Consider the following 15,677-nt stretch of genomic DNA (forward strand, 5'->3'; position numbering starts at 1 on the left):
TGCCCACTCTGGTCCCCTCGCCCCCAAACCTGTGGCAATCTGGGTCCGTCTCCGCCTGACTTGACCAAAGGCCATTGACCACGGGATGCCTGCCTGCAGGGACTTGCCCAGAAAAACAAAGAATCATGGAATGGCAGAGTTGGAAGGGACCCCAAGGGCCATCTAGTCCAACCCCTGCAATGAAGGACTCTTCCCCCCAAAGTGGGGCTTGAACCCACGTCCCTGAGATCTCTACCAACTGAGCTATCCTAGTAAGCCCTCGCCTTGCTCTGTGCTGGACCCAAACTGGGGGAGCAAGATTAATTTTTTAAATTTTTTTAAATCCAAAATTAAAATAAAACATATTATCCAGAAACATATCATCCTTATCCCCATTTTCCTCCCCCCCCCACCCTCCAACACAAAACCCACCCATCCCCACCCCAGCTTCCCTCAGTTCCAGTCTTTGATTTCTCTAAAAATGCTGTTTTCTGCATGTTACACAGTTGTAGAGATCCTCAAACTATTTAGCTGATGGTTATCAATAAAAAGTTTGTGAATGTTTATTCAAAGCCAGCCAAGGAGTCCAGTTCGTTTTCTTGCGTCTTCAAATACTTTGTAAAGGGTTCCCATTCATCTTTAAAGTCACAGTTATCCTTGTCCCATAGCTTATATGTCAGTTTTGCCAGTTCTGCATAGCGAGAACTGGAAGCAAGATTTATTGGGGTGTTCATACTACAAGCCTCTCCACCCTATGCTCAGGTTGCATTTGTGGCTGGAACCACACAGTGGCATAGCTAGCTGCTTGGGCGCCCGGAGCAGAGCACACTGCGTGGAGCCTCTGCGGAGTCTGCCTGGCAGACGCAAGCCCCATGCTGCCATTTTGGGCAGCATGGAGCCTGCAGGTGCTCACGCCACCACGCCACTTTTAAGCCATGTAGGTTGAGAAGAACACAGGAAGTTGCTTTTGGGTGAGGCAGGAAGAAAGCCAGATGTGATTACACATTGCTTTTGGTGCAAAGCCAGCTGCCTTGGGAAATCAACTTGACATGGCCAGAGCATTTTCAAGAAAGGCAGCCAGAGCCTTTCACGGATAGCAGCCCCCTCTCTGCACAACTCCCCCACCCCCATTTTCTGGTCACGTTTTTAAATAGTGGGTCCTCTTAGTTCTTATTTCAAGCCATTGAAGGCAATTGCTCTAGAGCAGTGGTGGTGAACCTATGGCACTCAGAGCACCCAGTGAGCTTCAAGGATGAGTGGCAGGGATTCGAACCCAGCTCTCCCAGCTCTGAGCCTGACATTCAAACCACTACTGCCTCTCACTGAACTCTAACCTTCCAAGTTAAGTTGCTCATCTTGCCACACAAGAGTTTATTTCTTTATTAATTACATTTATATCCCACCTTTTCCTCCAAGGAGTTCATAATTCTCTCCCTCCCCATTTTATCCTCACAACAAAACTGTGAGGTAGTTTAAGCTGAGAGGGAGTGACTGGCCCCAGGTCACCCAGTGAGATTCATGGCTGAGTGGTGGGGATCTGAACCCTGAGCAGTCAGGGATTTCCTTGTCTGACACTCTATCCCAGGGTTTCCCAAATGCGGGTCTCAAGCTGTTTTTTGGACTACAATTCCCATCATCCCTGACCACCGGTCTTGCTAGCTAGGGATGATGGGAGTTGTAGGCCAAAAACAGCTGGAGAGGGTATGAAAGACCAATATGAGCTATTTTAGGAGGCAGATGACCCAACATGAAAGTAAGAAAACACACGCCAAATAATGTACCCCAGCAAAGCGCACCCAATTGCAATCCCCATAGTGACCAACAACCAATCTGCCACGAGATGCGGTACATTCTGCCTCCTGCCAGAAACTTGCTCTGCTCTTTGCCTGGCCCATCTGCTTCCTGTCATGAATTTCCTGAGATCTGCACTGGTTATGTCGGGCTCTAAGTACAGCTCGTTGATGTAATAGCCTCCTCCGTTCTCCTGAACCATGTCGTGGATCATGTCCATCAGCTCGGAGACCTGCTCCTCCCTCTCTTCCCCTTCTGCCCTGTTATTGAAAGCACAGAAGCGGCGGCCACATTTCTCCATCAGCTCCTTGACAGCCTTGTTCTCTGACCACCCCACATAATCCCGCAAGGAGCCTCCACCTAAATCTTCTTTGCGGGTGAACAAGACCACCATGTGCTTGGTGACCTCCAAGCCAAAGACATCCTGGACTTGCTTCGCTGCCGCCTCATCTTCTGCTGTGAAACGGCCCACCTGAGTCACGAAAACCAGAGCGTGGGGACCAGGCCTGGACAGCTCAATGCAACGGATGATCTGGGCTGCTAATTCTTCACCACTGAAGGCACCTGAGCTCAAAATATCTGCTGTGTCCACCACCAAGACAGTCCTGCCATTCCAGGTCCCCTGGCCTCTTTGGCAGGTCACAGTTGTTGTTCCTGGCCTGAGCACCGACACGAATTCTTTCTGGCCAAGGATGGTGTTTCCCGTGGCACTTTTCCCGCAGCCTGTTTTACCGACGAGGATTATCCTCAGTTCTCTGTCTTCTCCTGTGAGCAATGAAGGAGATGTTAGGGAACAGGAGATCAGCAACCAAAGGGTTAGAGTTCTCTCCAGGTGAACCTCAACCCTTTTCTGATATTCAGTGCAACACCTCATTGCCGTCCAGCGAAGCAGAGGGGGTGAAAATGGCGGCAGCTCACCTGTTTGTTGTTTGGGATCGAAATCAGGCAGGAGAATAGGATGGGGATTTGCTTTTGCTGCTTGTCTGATGATAAAGTGGTACCTTGGTTTTCAAATGTAATCAATTCCGGAAGAACGTTTCCAAAACGTTTGAAAACCGAAAACTCAATAGGGAAGTCTCAGTACAATAGGGAAGCTCATAAAGGAAGCTGAGTAGTGTGTTCAGCTTCCAAAAATCATTCAAAAACTGGAGCAGTTACTTTCGGGTTTTCGGCATTCAAAACCCGAAATGTTTGAGGTGTTCGACAACCGAGGTTCCACTGTATTTCCTTTCCATTAAAATTAGTGGCCTTTGTGTTGAAATGAACAGTGTGGTATTGTGTAATTAATCACAACATCCATTATGATCCGTGCTATTTTTGTAGAAAAAAGAGTTTGCTGGAGCTCACCAAAAACTTCTCCCTTGTTCTGTAACACTAACACACCTGAGAGGTACCGCAGCTGAGCTCCAGCTGAAAAAATGCCCTGGTTATTATTATTTATTAAATTTGTATGTCACCCTTCATCCAAAAAGTACAGGGTGTCTCACATCATAAAAATACGAAACGAGAAAACAAAATACATAATAAAACAAGGACAAAAACAAACCAATAACTCCGTTCCCACAAACACATTTAAAAGGCCATAGAAAGTTAATCAGCCAAAGGCCTGGCTGAAGAGAAGCTTTTTGGTACCTAAAGGATCTGCAATGAAGGCACAAGGCAGGCCTCCCGGGGAGAGCGTTCCACAAATGGGGAGCCACTGTAGAAAAGGCCCTGCTCTTGTGTTGCCACCCTCCGGACCTCTTGAAGAGGAGACGCACAAAGAAGGAACTCAAAGGATGATTGCAGGAACTGGGCCGGTTCATATGGGGAAATTTAGCATGTTAAATTTGGCCATGGTGGATAGCAAGACAAATCAGTGCAGCTTAGACCCAGGTTATCTGAAGGACTGTCCTCTCCCATACGAATTTGCCAGGCTGCAAACAGGGGTGACAATCTGAATTTTTCAGATGGTTTATTCCTGTAGATCATGACATTTGTACAGTTGGTATCGTTCAAAATCCAAGCCGGTTCATATGAGGGAATACAGTCTTTCAGATAGCTTGGACCTAAGCTGTAAAGGGCTTTAAAGGTCCTTGAATTTTGCCTGGAAAATGATGGGTAGCCAGAGAAGCTGTTGTAACCAGGGAATCGTCTGCTCCCTGTAACCTTCAGGAAGGGGAGAGCTGGGAATACTGGTGCGGTTTCAACTGGAACCATTAAAAATGGAGGAAGGGATAAATAATGTTTGTAAGACAGTAGCTAATGTAGATTTCTCCCCCAAAATGTGATGTTTTGCCTTCTTTCTTACCTTCTCCGACGGAATCTTCATCTGCCTGAAATATTTGTGATAGTTTAAGGTTAGTTCAGAGCAGCCTTCGGTTTGCAATCTTGAACACTAATTTGGTGCTAGTTGAGAAATGCTTTTAAATCTATTATTATTATTATTATTATTATTATTATTATTATTATTATTAAATCACCCACTGCTCTTCTTTAAGAACAACCCCCCTGAATCTTCTCAGTGCTCTGAGGCCTCACTTTTTGCAAAGTGCACAGACCCTGAGAAACAGAGATGCCGTATTTTTCCGTGTATAACACGCCCCCTTGTATAAGATGACCCCTTTTTGGGGGGACTGCGACAAAAAATGGGAGGGGGATTGCCACAGCCACCAGTTGTCTGCACGCTCACTACCACAAGCCCTCCTGCACACTACACAAAACCACACACAATTGCACGCAAGCATCACCACTGCCGCTAATCAATCGCCCAATTGCCGCAGCCGATCGTAAGCAGGCCTTGACGCAGACACCAATCACACCCCCAATCGCCAATGTCAGTCTCTGGCCGGCTGCCACCACCAATCACCAGTTTTCTCCTGCTCTGGAGGGCGGGACTCGAACCCATGGCTTCAAGTTATGAGAAAGGAGATTCTGACTAAACATCAGGAAAACCTTTCTGACAGTAAGAGCAGTTCAACAGTTGTGGACTCTCCTTCCTGGAGATTTTAAAGCAGAGGCTGGGTGGCCACCTGTCAGTGATTCTTTAACTGTGTTTCCTGAATTTCAGGGGGTTGGACTAGATGACCCCGGGTCCCCTTCCAACTCTACAGTTCTATGATTCTATGAATTACCTTTCTACTCTCCTTTCTGTTAAATGATCCAAGAGCAAATTGCCCACCCCTTATTGGGGCTTACCTCTGAGGTTTTCAGCAATGGTTCACGTGACATGTTTTCTCCCGTGGCAATTTTCTTGCTTCAAGGCGACAGTCTTCCAGGATTTGTTCCTGCAAACAATGCAAGTTACTCATTTGTTTGAAAGCCAGCCTGCCCCGTGAGCCGAAGGCAGGGAGTGGGTGCAACCTCTATGGTGATACATCAACCCCAGTGCAGGGCTTGCTAAACTCAACAGAATTGCCGAAGCAATTCCAAGTGCAACCTTCACCAAGTCTGCTCAGGAGCAAGTCCTACTGAATTCAGTGGGGCTTCTTCCCAGGTAAGTGTGGTTGGATTGTAACGTTCACGGTCGTATACATTTAAGTCTTATTTATTTATTTCTAGAATATTTTTTAATTGATTTTCAAATTTTAACATTTTTATAACATCATATCTCCATTTATGCGGGACGCGGGTGGCGCTGTGGGTAAAACCTCAGTGCCTAGGACTTGTTGATTGTAAGGTCAGCGGTTCGAATCCCCGCAGCGGGGCGAGCTCCCGTCTTTCGGTCCCAGCTCCTGCCCACCTAGCAGTTCGAAAGCACCCCTAAGTGCAAGTAGATAAATAGGTACCGCTTTATAGCGGGAAGGTAAACGGCGTTTCCGTGTGCGGCGCTGGTGCTGGCTCGCCAGTGCAGCTTCGTCACGCTGGCCACGTGACCCGGAAGTGTCTTCGGACGGCACCGGCTCCTGGCCTCTTAAGTGAGATGAGCGCACAACCCTAGAGTCGGTCACGACTGGCCCGTACGGGCAGGGGTACCTTTACCTTCTCTCCATTTATATGTTTTTAGCTACAATTTAATTTATATTTAAAGTAGATAATTAAATGAGCAAATTAAATGAATTCTCATATGCAGAAGATATTAAAAAATAAATTTAAGGAACTGCAGAAAGGGGGCAAGGAAGCCAAACTTTGAAATGCTAAAATGATTGTGAAATTAATGAAATGTATAAATTTCAAAAGTATAAATAAAACCTTTTTTTGAAAAAGCTCTTAATATTTTTATAATTGCACAGATGTTGTTGCAGAAGAAGAAACCCGAGAATCTTGAAGTTGTTGGAAGATTCCTTCCTGTTTTTGCTGCAACAGACCCTGGGTCTTTCTTAGGAGAGAGCCTCCTTGAAAAACATCTCCGGTTTTGACCCTGTTCTCTTCACCCCTTCCCACCTACCTCTTTGGAGATCACAGGTGTGGCTCCTCCAGATCTTTCCTACTTCTGGACATTCTTGGACCACATTCTTTTCCTGAAGTGCAGACAGAAGAGGCGGCTGCTGTTGGCTCCAAACTGGAAACGAAGGACAGGCTGCAAGAAACTACGTTCTCCTCCAATGAGAAATGGCCAAAACTCCACCCACAGCCTGCCAGAAAAAGCCGTTGGCTTAAAGAAAGAGTTTTTGCCAGCACAAAAGCAATCACGAGGGTTAATGCTGCTAAGTTCTGCTGCAAAGGAAGTTACAGATATTTCAACATTTTTACGTGTGTGTCTTTGCAGCTATCTTGGTCCCGGTGTTTCCCTCCACGACCTTGACTCTCACTGTCTTTCTGTCCCTTATTCCTGTCCTGAAGTTTTAAAGGGGTGCAGGCAGCAGCTGCCCATCAGGGAGGCAAGGCACTCTGCACAAGCTCAGAGACCATTGTGGCCCCAATTTCAGTGTTTGGGGAAATGGGGTTATTCAGCCTTTGAAAGGTGTCTGTCCACAATCAGGACCAGCAGGACACAGCAGGCTTCCCAGGGCAGTGGGGAGAGGGACTGAAGCAGCAATGACTGGACGCTCTCTAATTTTGCATTATGACATGCCCTCCCCATGGCAGCCACATTGTGCTCTGCCCCACACCCCTGCCAGCAATTTTATGACTCCCACCTCCCACCATGCTCTCTCCAAATTCAAAATGTACCCCTGATCCAAAATGGTCAGTGGCCGTTTGATCCAGCTTCCATTGAAAGGTGGAAATAATAAATTTCCACTTTCCAAAGCAAAATGAAACACAGCCAATCTCTGAAATCCTCCCTTTGTGAAATTTCGCAACACAGTTCTCCAGCCAGAGTTCACAAGAATGCATATAACTGTGAAAATGACATGAAAATATGCATTTTATTAGGAACAGTGTCTTGCAAAAGTATGTATGTAATTTACAAAGGTGTTTGTTAGGGGAAATTGACACAAAAATACAGCTAAACTTTCATAATAGTTTGAAAATAAAAATAATGCATTTCCAGAGAGTTTAAGATGGGAAAAATGAGAAACTGAGAGAACTGAAGTGGACTGATGTATCCACTCCTATGTGGGGTTTAGGAAACTGCAGACAGTTATGTTATTATTTTCATAAAATTCATTTACCTCTTGATTGTAGAAAACCTCAAAGTGCTTTGCAAAATGAATAAAACAACAGGATTATAATTAATAACAAATAAAACATCCACAAATTAAAACCAGCGACAAACTACAAACTTATCAGTATTCTAAATATGTGAGTAGCCTTGTCTAAACAAAAATGTTTTTCGCAGGCAGCAAAAAAAAGCAAAGTTGCCTGCCTGATGTCGATATGCAGGGAGTGTTGGTGCCGTCACACCGAAAGAACAATTACCGTATTTTTCGCTCCATAACACGCACCCGACCATAACACGCACGTAGTTTTTAGAGGAGGAAAATCTGTAGGCATGCCACCTGTAGGCATTCCCTCCATAACACGCACAGACATTTCCCCTTACTTTTTAGGAGGAAAAAAGTGAGTGTTATGGTGCAAAAAATACGGTACTTATCAATGCAGAACAGATATTATGTGGCACCTGTAACTGTGCCCATTCTGCCAATCAAAGCAGTTAAAAGACCACATGTGGGGTCAGGCGATCTCAGGGCTAAACTGCTCCCAAACTGTTACGGACTTAATATCCTGAGAGCAACGCCTTGAACTTGGCCTGGCAGCAAATCGGGAGCCAGGGCAGGTCTCTGAGCCCAGGCGTCCTAGGCTGACAAGCACCCGCTGCTGTCAACAATGGTGGCATCCTGCGCTCATTGCAACTTCCAGATTAGGCAGAAGGGAAGCCCCACATATTTTAGAAAGAAACGAAACACTGTGAACTAGAGGATATAAGAGCAGCCTTCAATTCTTTCCCCTTTCCTCCTCTTTCCCTTTTTCTGTGCAGGGCCTTGATCCGTCCCCGTGAAGGATCTGCCAGAGCTTTTCCATCAGCAGCATGGAGGCCTCCTCCTTCTCTTCTCCAGCTGCCTTGTTATTCAAAGCGAAGCAGCGATTCCCACATTTCTCAAGCAGTTTCAGGAGCGCCTTGTTTTCGGATTTCTCCACATATTCCTCCAAGGATTCACCTTTCAAATCCTCTTTGTGGGTGAACAAGACAAGCATGCGCTTCCCAAACTTCCTCCTAAATCTTTTCTTGACCTTTTTAGCAATTTCCTCATCTTCCAGAGTGAAATGGCCCACTGTTATCACAAAGACCAGAACGTAAGGACTGGACTTGCAGAGTTTTTTGATCTCTCGCTTGTGCTGTTTGAGAGATTTTGAACTAGAGACAGCGGGCATGTCAATCACAGAAAACCTCTGGCCCTTAAATTCCCCACTCTCCTTTTGGACGTTCTGAGTTGTTGGCTTAGCTGAAAAAGCCGAGTGAAATTTCTCCCGTCCGAGGAGGGTGTTCCCTGTGGCACTTTTCCCAACGCCAGTCTTGCCAAGAAGGACGATACACAGTTCTGATTCTTCCTTGTCCCCTGTGAATTAGAAAGATCACGTCAGAGCAGTGCTCTTCAACATTTTCGAGCCCACGGCTCCCTTGACCAACCACATTCTTGCAGTGGATCCCCTGGGGATCCATTACACGTAAGGGGCGGAGTTCCCCCTTCCTACCCGTCCCTTTTCTTTTTTTAAAAAAATAATTTCTAAATTAATTTTACATTTATGATTTGACATTCAAACGTAGAATACAATAATGAAATATTGAATTCTCTGAATTCTCCGACCTCCTTCCTCCCCTCCGTGGAGTCCACAAACAAGATTTTCTTCTGCATCTCATACCGTTCTCTATTTATCTATATAACTCAAATTTTAAGCATAGTGTTTTTCACATTGCAAGTGTTATTGTAGTCCTGCTAACGTTTTTAATTGTTTACAGTGTTCTTTCAGGTAGTGTGTAAATTTCCCCCAGTCTCTGTTAAAGTTTTTGCCATCCTAGTTTCTGATTTTTCCAGTCATTTTCGCCATTTCGGCATAGTCTAGCATTATTGTTATCCACTCTTCCTTTCGTGGGATTCTTCTCGTCCTTCCAGTTCTGGGCTAAGAGCATCCAGCCTGCAGTCATAGCATGCATGACCTCCCCGTTTTTGACACGCATGTAAGTGGGAGTCACATGGAGACAGGAACCCAACCAACGCCACCGCTCTGCAGGGCCCAGCTGACACGCTCCACACGGGAGCCCCAACCTGCCTTTCCCGAAATTGGTGAGCGCATGGAGGTGGAGAGGGCAAAACAGGATTAAGATCAGGAGCAGAAATATGTTGTTATTGCAAGGAAGGAAAGCGAGAAACAGGCCCCCCAGGGCCGTTTTTACCCGGGGGTGCAAGGGGTGTGGGGCACCTGGGTGCTGAATTCTGGGGGGCGCCAGGCGCCTGCCGCTGAAGCCCCTAAGCTGCTGCTGCCTCCCTCTTGGCGGCCAGAGTCCCATCTCTTGTGCATGCATGTGGGGGTGCAAATATCCAGAGTGTGGGGGTCAGGTGGGATTGCCATCAGGAATTATGAAATACGGAGCAAGCCATTGTGTCCGCAATGAAAGCATTGCACTGACTGGGCTTGATTCACTGACAATAATTTCTGATCAACTCCCACAAGCCTCTGCACCTCTGCACTGGTGTGCACATGGGAGTGGAAAGGATTAAGATCAGGAACAGAAATATTTTGTTATTGCGAGGAAGAAGAGCAAGAAACAGGACTCCCATGCAGACATGGTCCTTTCCTGCAACATTCTCCCTGCGCCCGTAAAGCTGGGTGAGTGTTAAGGAGATACAGGCAAAAGGGATACAGGCACTATATAAAGGTCAAAGTGTAAAATTAATTATAAGTCAGGTGACAACTAAACAATTTAAAATTGAGAAAGGAACAAGACAAGGCTGTCCATTATCACCATTGCTGTTCATACTGGTCCTGGAAGTTTTGGTTAGGAATATAAGGTCAGAGAAATCAATACAAGGAATTAAGGTGGGAAGACAGGAATTTAGATTAAAAGCGTTTGCAGATGATCTAGTAATTACGGTAGAATAGCCAACGACACCCCTCCCAATACTTTTAGAGAAAATTCAGGAATTTGGGCGGGTGGCTGGATTTAAGATAAATAAAGGAAAAACTGAGATGATAGTTAAAAATATGACTGATTTGGAAAAAAGAGAGTTAGGAGTAATGACAAACATGGAGATTTATATAAAAAAAGTCAAATAGCTAGGAATTTGGCTTATAAATAAAAACCTGAATTTATATAAAGATAACTATGAGAAAGTTTAAAGAACATAACAAAAGGGGGTTCAACTACACTATCTCAAACTTCCAAAAGGCAATTGTTGAGGGAAATACCAAACTACTGTAGGAAGCATATAACATTTTGTTATAGGGAGAGACTTTAGATGAAGTGGTAAAATCAGCACAAATAAAATGGGCTCAGGATGTTGGGCATAATATACAGTTGGAGGAATGGGAAAGATTATGGAAAACAAATATAAAGTTTACAGATTGTATATTATTAAGAGAAAATTATTTGAAAATGAAAATAGATGGTATATCACACTGGGGAAAAAATGCAAAAACGTATAAACCAGGATCTAAGATATGTTGGAGATGTAAAGAGAAAGATGGTACTTTCTTTCATGTATGGTGGGAATGCAAGAAGGTTAAAGAATACTGGGAAATGATATATTATGAATTGGGAGGAAAAGTTGAAAAAAAAACCCTTTGTTAAAAAAACAGAATCTTTCCTGCTTGGAATCTTAGATCATGATATAAGAGAGGGAAATTGGAGATTGTTTATGTATGTGACAACAGCAGCAAGAATCTTATTAGCACAAGTATGGAAAACAGAGAAAACGCCAACAAAGGAAGAATGGCAAGCCAAGCTTATGGACTACGCGGAACTGGCTAAGCTGACAGAGGATACAGGAGAGAGACAACATTGACTTCAAAAAGGAGCGGGAACCATTTATAAATTACCGTATTTTTTGCCCTATAGGGCGCACCAGCCCATAGGGCGCACCTAGTTTTTTTTTGTGGGTGGGGATAAAGAAAAAAAATTAAAGCTCTTTAAAGGGGCTGCGCGGCTTCTATTGGCTTTTCTAGGAATTCCCCCACCTCCCGCAAAAGCCCGCAGGCTGCCAACCGCAAGCCTTGGGAGCCCGGAAAGTTGCGACGGGCTCCCAAGGCTTGCGGATAGCTTCCTGAAGCCTGGAGAGCGAGAGGGGTCAGTGCGCACCAACCCATCTCGCTCTCCAGGCTTCAGCGAAAGCCTGCATTCGCCCCATAGGACGCACACACATTTCCCCTTCATTTTTGGAGGGGAAAAACTGCGTCCTATAGGGCGAAAGATACGGTATATAAAAAGACAGTATAAAGATTTGGACTCATTGGCAGGTTTTGACTAAATTTCATAACTATATAAGAGGTAAATTCAGCAGGGTATAGAATTTGTTTAAATAAATCAATACGAAATACGGGGGAAGCCAAAGAGGGGGGAGGAGAGAAATATGGATACAGTGGTACCTCACAAGACGAATGCCTCGCAAGACGAAAAACGCGCAAGACGAAAGAGCTTTCCATTTTTTGAGTCGTTCCGCAAGACGAATTTCCCTATGGGCTTGCTTCGCATTGCTTCGCATTGCGGGGATTCGAACCGCCGACCTTCTGATCGGCAAGTCCAAGGCTCTGTGGTTTAACCCACAGCGCCACCCGCGTCCCTTATGTAAAGCGTACACATGTATAAATAAAAGCAGAAGAACAACAGATTGGGAAACATTTGTGTACACCTGATAAATTCAACAGTGTAAATAAGTTTTGATGGATGCAATAATGGAATACTGAATGGTTTAGTTTTTTTGAAAATACAGTGGTACTTCGGATTAAGTACTTAATTCGTTCCAGAGGTCCGTTCTTAACCTGAAACTGTTCTTAACCTGAAGCACCACTTTAGCTAATAGGGCCTCCTGCTGCCGCCGCGCCGCCAGAGCACAGTTTCTGTTTTCATCCTGAAGCAAAGTTCTTAACCTGAAGCACTATTTCTGGGCTAGCGGAGTCTGTAACCTGAAGGGTATGTAACCTGAAGCGTATGTAACCCGAGGTTCGACTGTATGCAGGGATTTATGATATGCATCTTGAATTTGAACAAGCGCTAGTTCCTTTCCCAGCTCTGGTCAGTGCAGGCAAGAATGAGCCGGGCGAACCAGTGGCCTGATGCAGCCAAGGGCATCTTTCTAGGTTCCTGCAGATGTGCATCAGGATGGCATCCCACCCAGGCACCTCCCACCCCCCCAAATCCCAAAATATTACACATTGGTAGAACAATATTTTTTTCTGCAAATAAATAAAATAAACGTCATTGGGGGTGCCGTGAAAAGCTCCTGCGAAATAGATCTGGAATAATCCACCCCACCCCAAGCAGTCAATCTGCCTCTGAGTCACTGGAACCCTTCCTTACCTCCTCTGGTCCCGTCCATCTTCCCCTGAAAAAAATGGCAAGAAATCAAGATGATATTCTCAGGCAGCCTTCCATCTGCAAACCCAGCACCCCACCCCTAGTTCAGACATGTGGTATCTCAAATGAGAAACAGCACATTGCAGACATAAAAATGTTCAGAATATTTTGCAATATTTTGCCAAGGAGATAAGTAACCAGACAACCTTCAGAGGACACCTGGATAGGGAAGCTGTTTAATGTTTGGTTATGCTTTTATATACACGTTGGAAGCCTCCCAGAGTGTCTGGGGCCACCTAGTCAGATGGGTACAAATAATACAACTATTAATATTATTATGGGATAGGACGTCCCTGTTTTCATCGGGAAAACGTTGGAGAGGGTAAGGAATAATTTCAGCAAGCGCCAGAAGGAGGACAGTGTCCCTGACAAACACAACCCTGCAATGCCCCTGTTCCTGTTTGTGGTGGAAGAGAAGCCCCAGTTCGGGCGCACTCTTAAGCCACACTCGGTCGATCAGCCTTTAAGGGATCCTCCCTTGCCTTTTGTTGCAACAGGCTAAACCCAGCTGCTGCCTCCCTAGGAAGCTTGAGGGCAGGGGCCCAGCCTGGTATGTCTGGACATATTTAAGGGAGCTGCTTCTGAGCGAGGAAGGTGCGCCCAGGAGCGCGGAGAGGCTGCCCAGGGCTGCCAGCCAGACAAGGGGCGTCTCCCGGGTCCTCTTGCAGCAGGAGATCCTTCTCTCCCTCCTTCTCTCCACCACTCGGCCCTTCCCAGATGGCAGACCTCACCTCCTCAGCTGCTTCGGCAGATCCTTCCTCGTCCCGCGTCGTCTTCCACGCCGGTTTGCGTTTTCCTGCAGCGAACGGGAGCGAGAGACGAGCTGCTTCTCCGAAGGGAAAATGAAAGTAGCCGCTGAATTAGGTCCTCTTCGGCTTGGAAGGAGCAGGACAAGAATTCCCCCCAGTGGCTGCCTGGAGAACCAGCAGCTCGTTTGGGCGGTGGGTGGCCGCGTCGGGCGCTTTAATAATAATAATAATAATAATAATTAATAATAATAATAATAATAATAATAATAATAATAATAATAATAATTATTATTATTATTATTTATACCCCGCCCATCTGGCTGGGCCTCCCCAGCCACTCTGGGCGGCTTCCATAAAAACCAAAAATACAGTAAAATATCACACGTTAAAAACTTCCCTGAACAGGGCTGCCTTAAGGTGTCTTCTGAATGTCAGGTAGTTGTTTATCTCTTTGACATCTGCTGGAAGGGCGTTCCACAGGGCGGGCGCCACTACCGAGAAGGCCCTCTGCCTGGTTCCCTGTAGTTTTGCTTCTCGCAATGAGGGAACCGCCAGAAGGCCCTCAGAGCTGGACCTCAGCGTCCGGGCAGAATGATGGGGGTGGAGACGCTCCTTCAGGTATACTGGACCGAGGCTGTTTAGGGCTTTAAAGGTCAGCACCAACACTTTGAATTGTGCTCGGAAACGTACTGGGAGCCAATGTAGGTCTTTCAAGACCAGTGTTACATGGTCTCGGCGGCCGCCCCCAGTCACCAGTCTAGCTGCTGCATTCTGGATTAGTTGTAGTTTCCGAGTCCCCTTCAAAGGTAGCCCAACGTAGAGCGCATTGCAGTAGTCCAAGCGGGAGATAACCAGAGCATGCACCACTCTGGCGAGACGGTCCGCAGGCAGATAGGGTCTCAGCCTACGTACCAGATGGAGCTGGTAAACAGCTGCCCTGGACACAGATTTGACCTGTGCCTCCATGGACAGCTGTGAGTCCAAAATGACTCCCAGGCTGCGCACCTGGTCCTTCAGGGGCACAGTTACCCCATTCAGGACCAGGGAATCCTCCACACCTGCCCGCCTCCTGTCCCCCAAAAACAGTACTTCTGTCTTGTCAGGATTCAACCTCAATCTGTTAGCCGCCATCCATCCTCCAACCGCCTCCAGACACTCACACAGGACCTTCACCGCCCTCACTGGTTCTGATTTGAAAGAGAGGTAGAGCTGGGTATCATCCGCATACTCATGAACACCCAGCCCAAACCTCCTGATGATCTCTCCCAGCGGCTGCATGTAAATGTTGAAAAGCATGGGGGAGAGGACAGAACCCTGAGGCACCCCACAAGTGAGAGCCCAGGGGTCTGAACACTCATCCCCCCCACCACTTTCTGAACACGGCCCAGGAGGAAGGAGCGGAACCACTGTATGACAGTGCCCCCAGCTCCCAGCCCCTCAAGACAGTCCAGAAGGATGTTATGGTCGATGGTATCAAACGCCGCTGAGAGATCCAGCAGAACTAGGAAACAGCTCTCACCTTTGTCCCTAGCCCGCCGGAGATCATCAACCAGTGCGACCAAGGCAGTTTCAGTCCCATGATGAGGCCTGAATCCCGACTGGAAGGGATCCAAATGGTCCGCTTCTTCCAGGCGTGCCTGGAGTTGTTCGGCAACCGCTCGCTCAATCACCTTGCCCAAGAATGGAAGATTTGAGACTGGGCGATAGTTGGCCATCGTGGCCGCATCTAAAGATGGTTTTTTAAGAAGCGGTTTAATAACCGCCTCTTTCAGCGGGTCTGGAAAGGCTCCCTCACGGAGGGAAGCTTTCACCACCCCACGAAGCCCATCGCCCAGTCCTTCCCGGCTAGCTTTTATAAGCCAGGATGGGCAAGGATCCAGGAGACAGGTGGTTGGTTTCACTCGTCCAAGCAGCCTGTCCACATCCTCGGAGGTAACAGATTGGAATTGATCCCACTCAACTTGACTAGACAGAACTCTAGCACTCTCCCGCCCCGGCCCTGCTCCCACGGTGGAGTCTACTTCTTCCCGAATCTGAGCGATTTTATCTGCAAAAAACTTTGCAAAATCATTGCAGGAGAACATGTGGCCCGTACTGGGCCCCGATGTTGCAGGTGGTTCCGCTAAATTGTGAACCACCTGAAAAAGTCTCCTGCTGCTGTTTTCTGCAGATGCAATAGAGGCGGTGAAGAAATTCTTCTTCGCCGTCGCTATTGCCACTTGGTA

At 46.6% G+C, this 15,677-nt stretch overlaps 3 protein-coding genes across 3 annotated transcripts in view; 1 reads left to right on the top strand and 2 right to left on the bottom strand.

Annotated features, from left to right (window-relative positions):
* The window catches only part of LOC310746205 (GTPase IMAP family member 9-like), a 56,185-nt gene that overhangs the window by 11,209 nt on the left and 29,299 nt on the right, over positions 1-15,677 (top strand). The gene's annotated exons all lie outside the window — the stretch shown is intronic.
* LOC310746183 (GTPase IMAP family member 2-like) lies at positions 1,336-6,274 on the bottom strand. The gene is made up of 4 exons (XM_083580018.1): positions 6,137-6,274; positions 4,948-5,036; positions 4,061-4,085; positions 1,336-2,535 (listed from the first exon to the last, which is right to left on the bottom strand). The coding sequence occupies exons 2-4, from the start codon at positions 4,978-4,980 to the stop codon at positions 1,706-1,708; spliced, it is 888 nt and encodes a 295-aa protein (XP_083436144.1). The 5' UTR covers positions 4,981-5,036; positions 6,137-6,274; the 3' UTR covers positions 1,336-1,705.
* Positions 7,725-15,677, bottom strand: part of LOC310746182 (GTPase IMAP family member 1-like) — a 70,278-nt gene continuing 62,325 nt past the window's right edge. Inside the window, exon 4 of the mRNA XM_083580017.1 lies at positions 7,725-8,690. Within this exon, the coding sequence (XP_083436143.1) occupies positions 8,068-8,690 (623 nt within the window). The 3' untranslated portion in view covers positions 7,725-8,067. The remainder of the gene's footprint in view (positions 8,691-15,677) is intronic.

The sequence above is a fragment of the Podarcis filfolensis genome (assembly GCF_964270895.1).
Source record: "Podarcis filfolensis genome assembly, chromosome: 12".
Taxonomy (NCBI): domain Eukaryota; kingdom Metazoa; phylum Chordata; class Lepidosauria; order Squamata; family Lacertidae; genus Podarcis; species Podarcis filfolensis.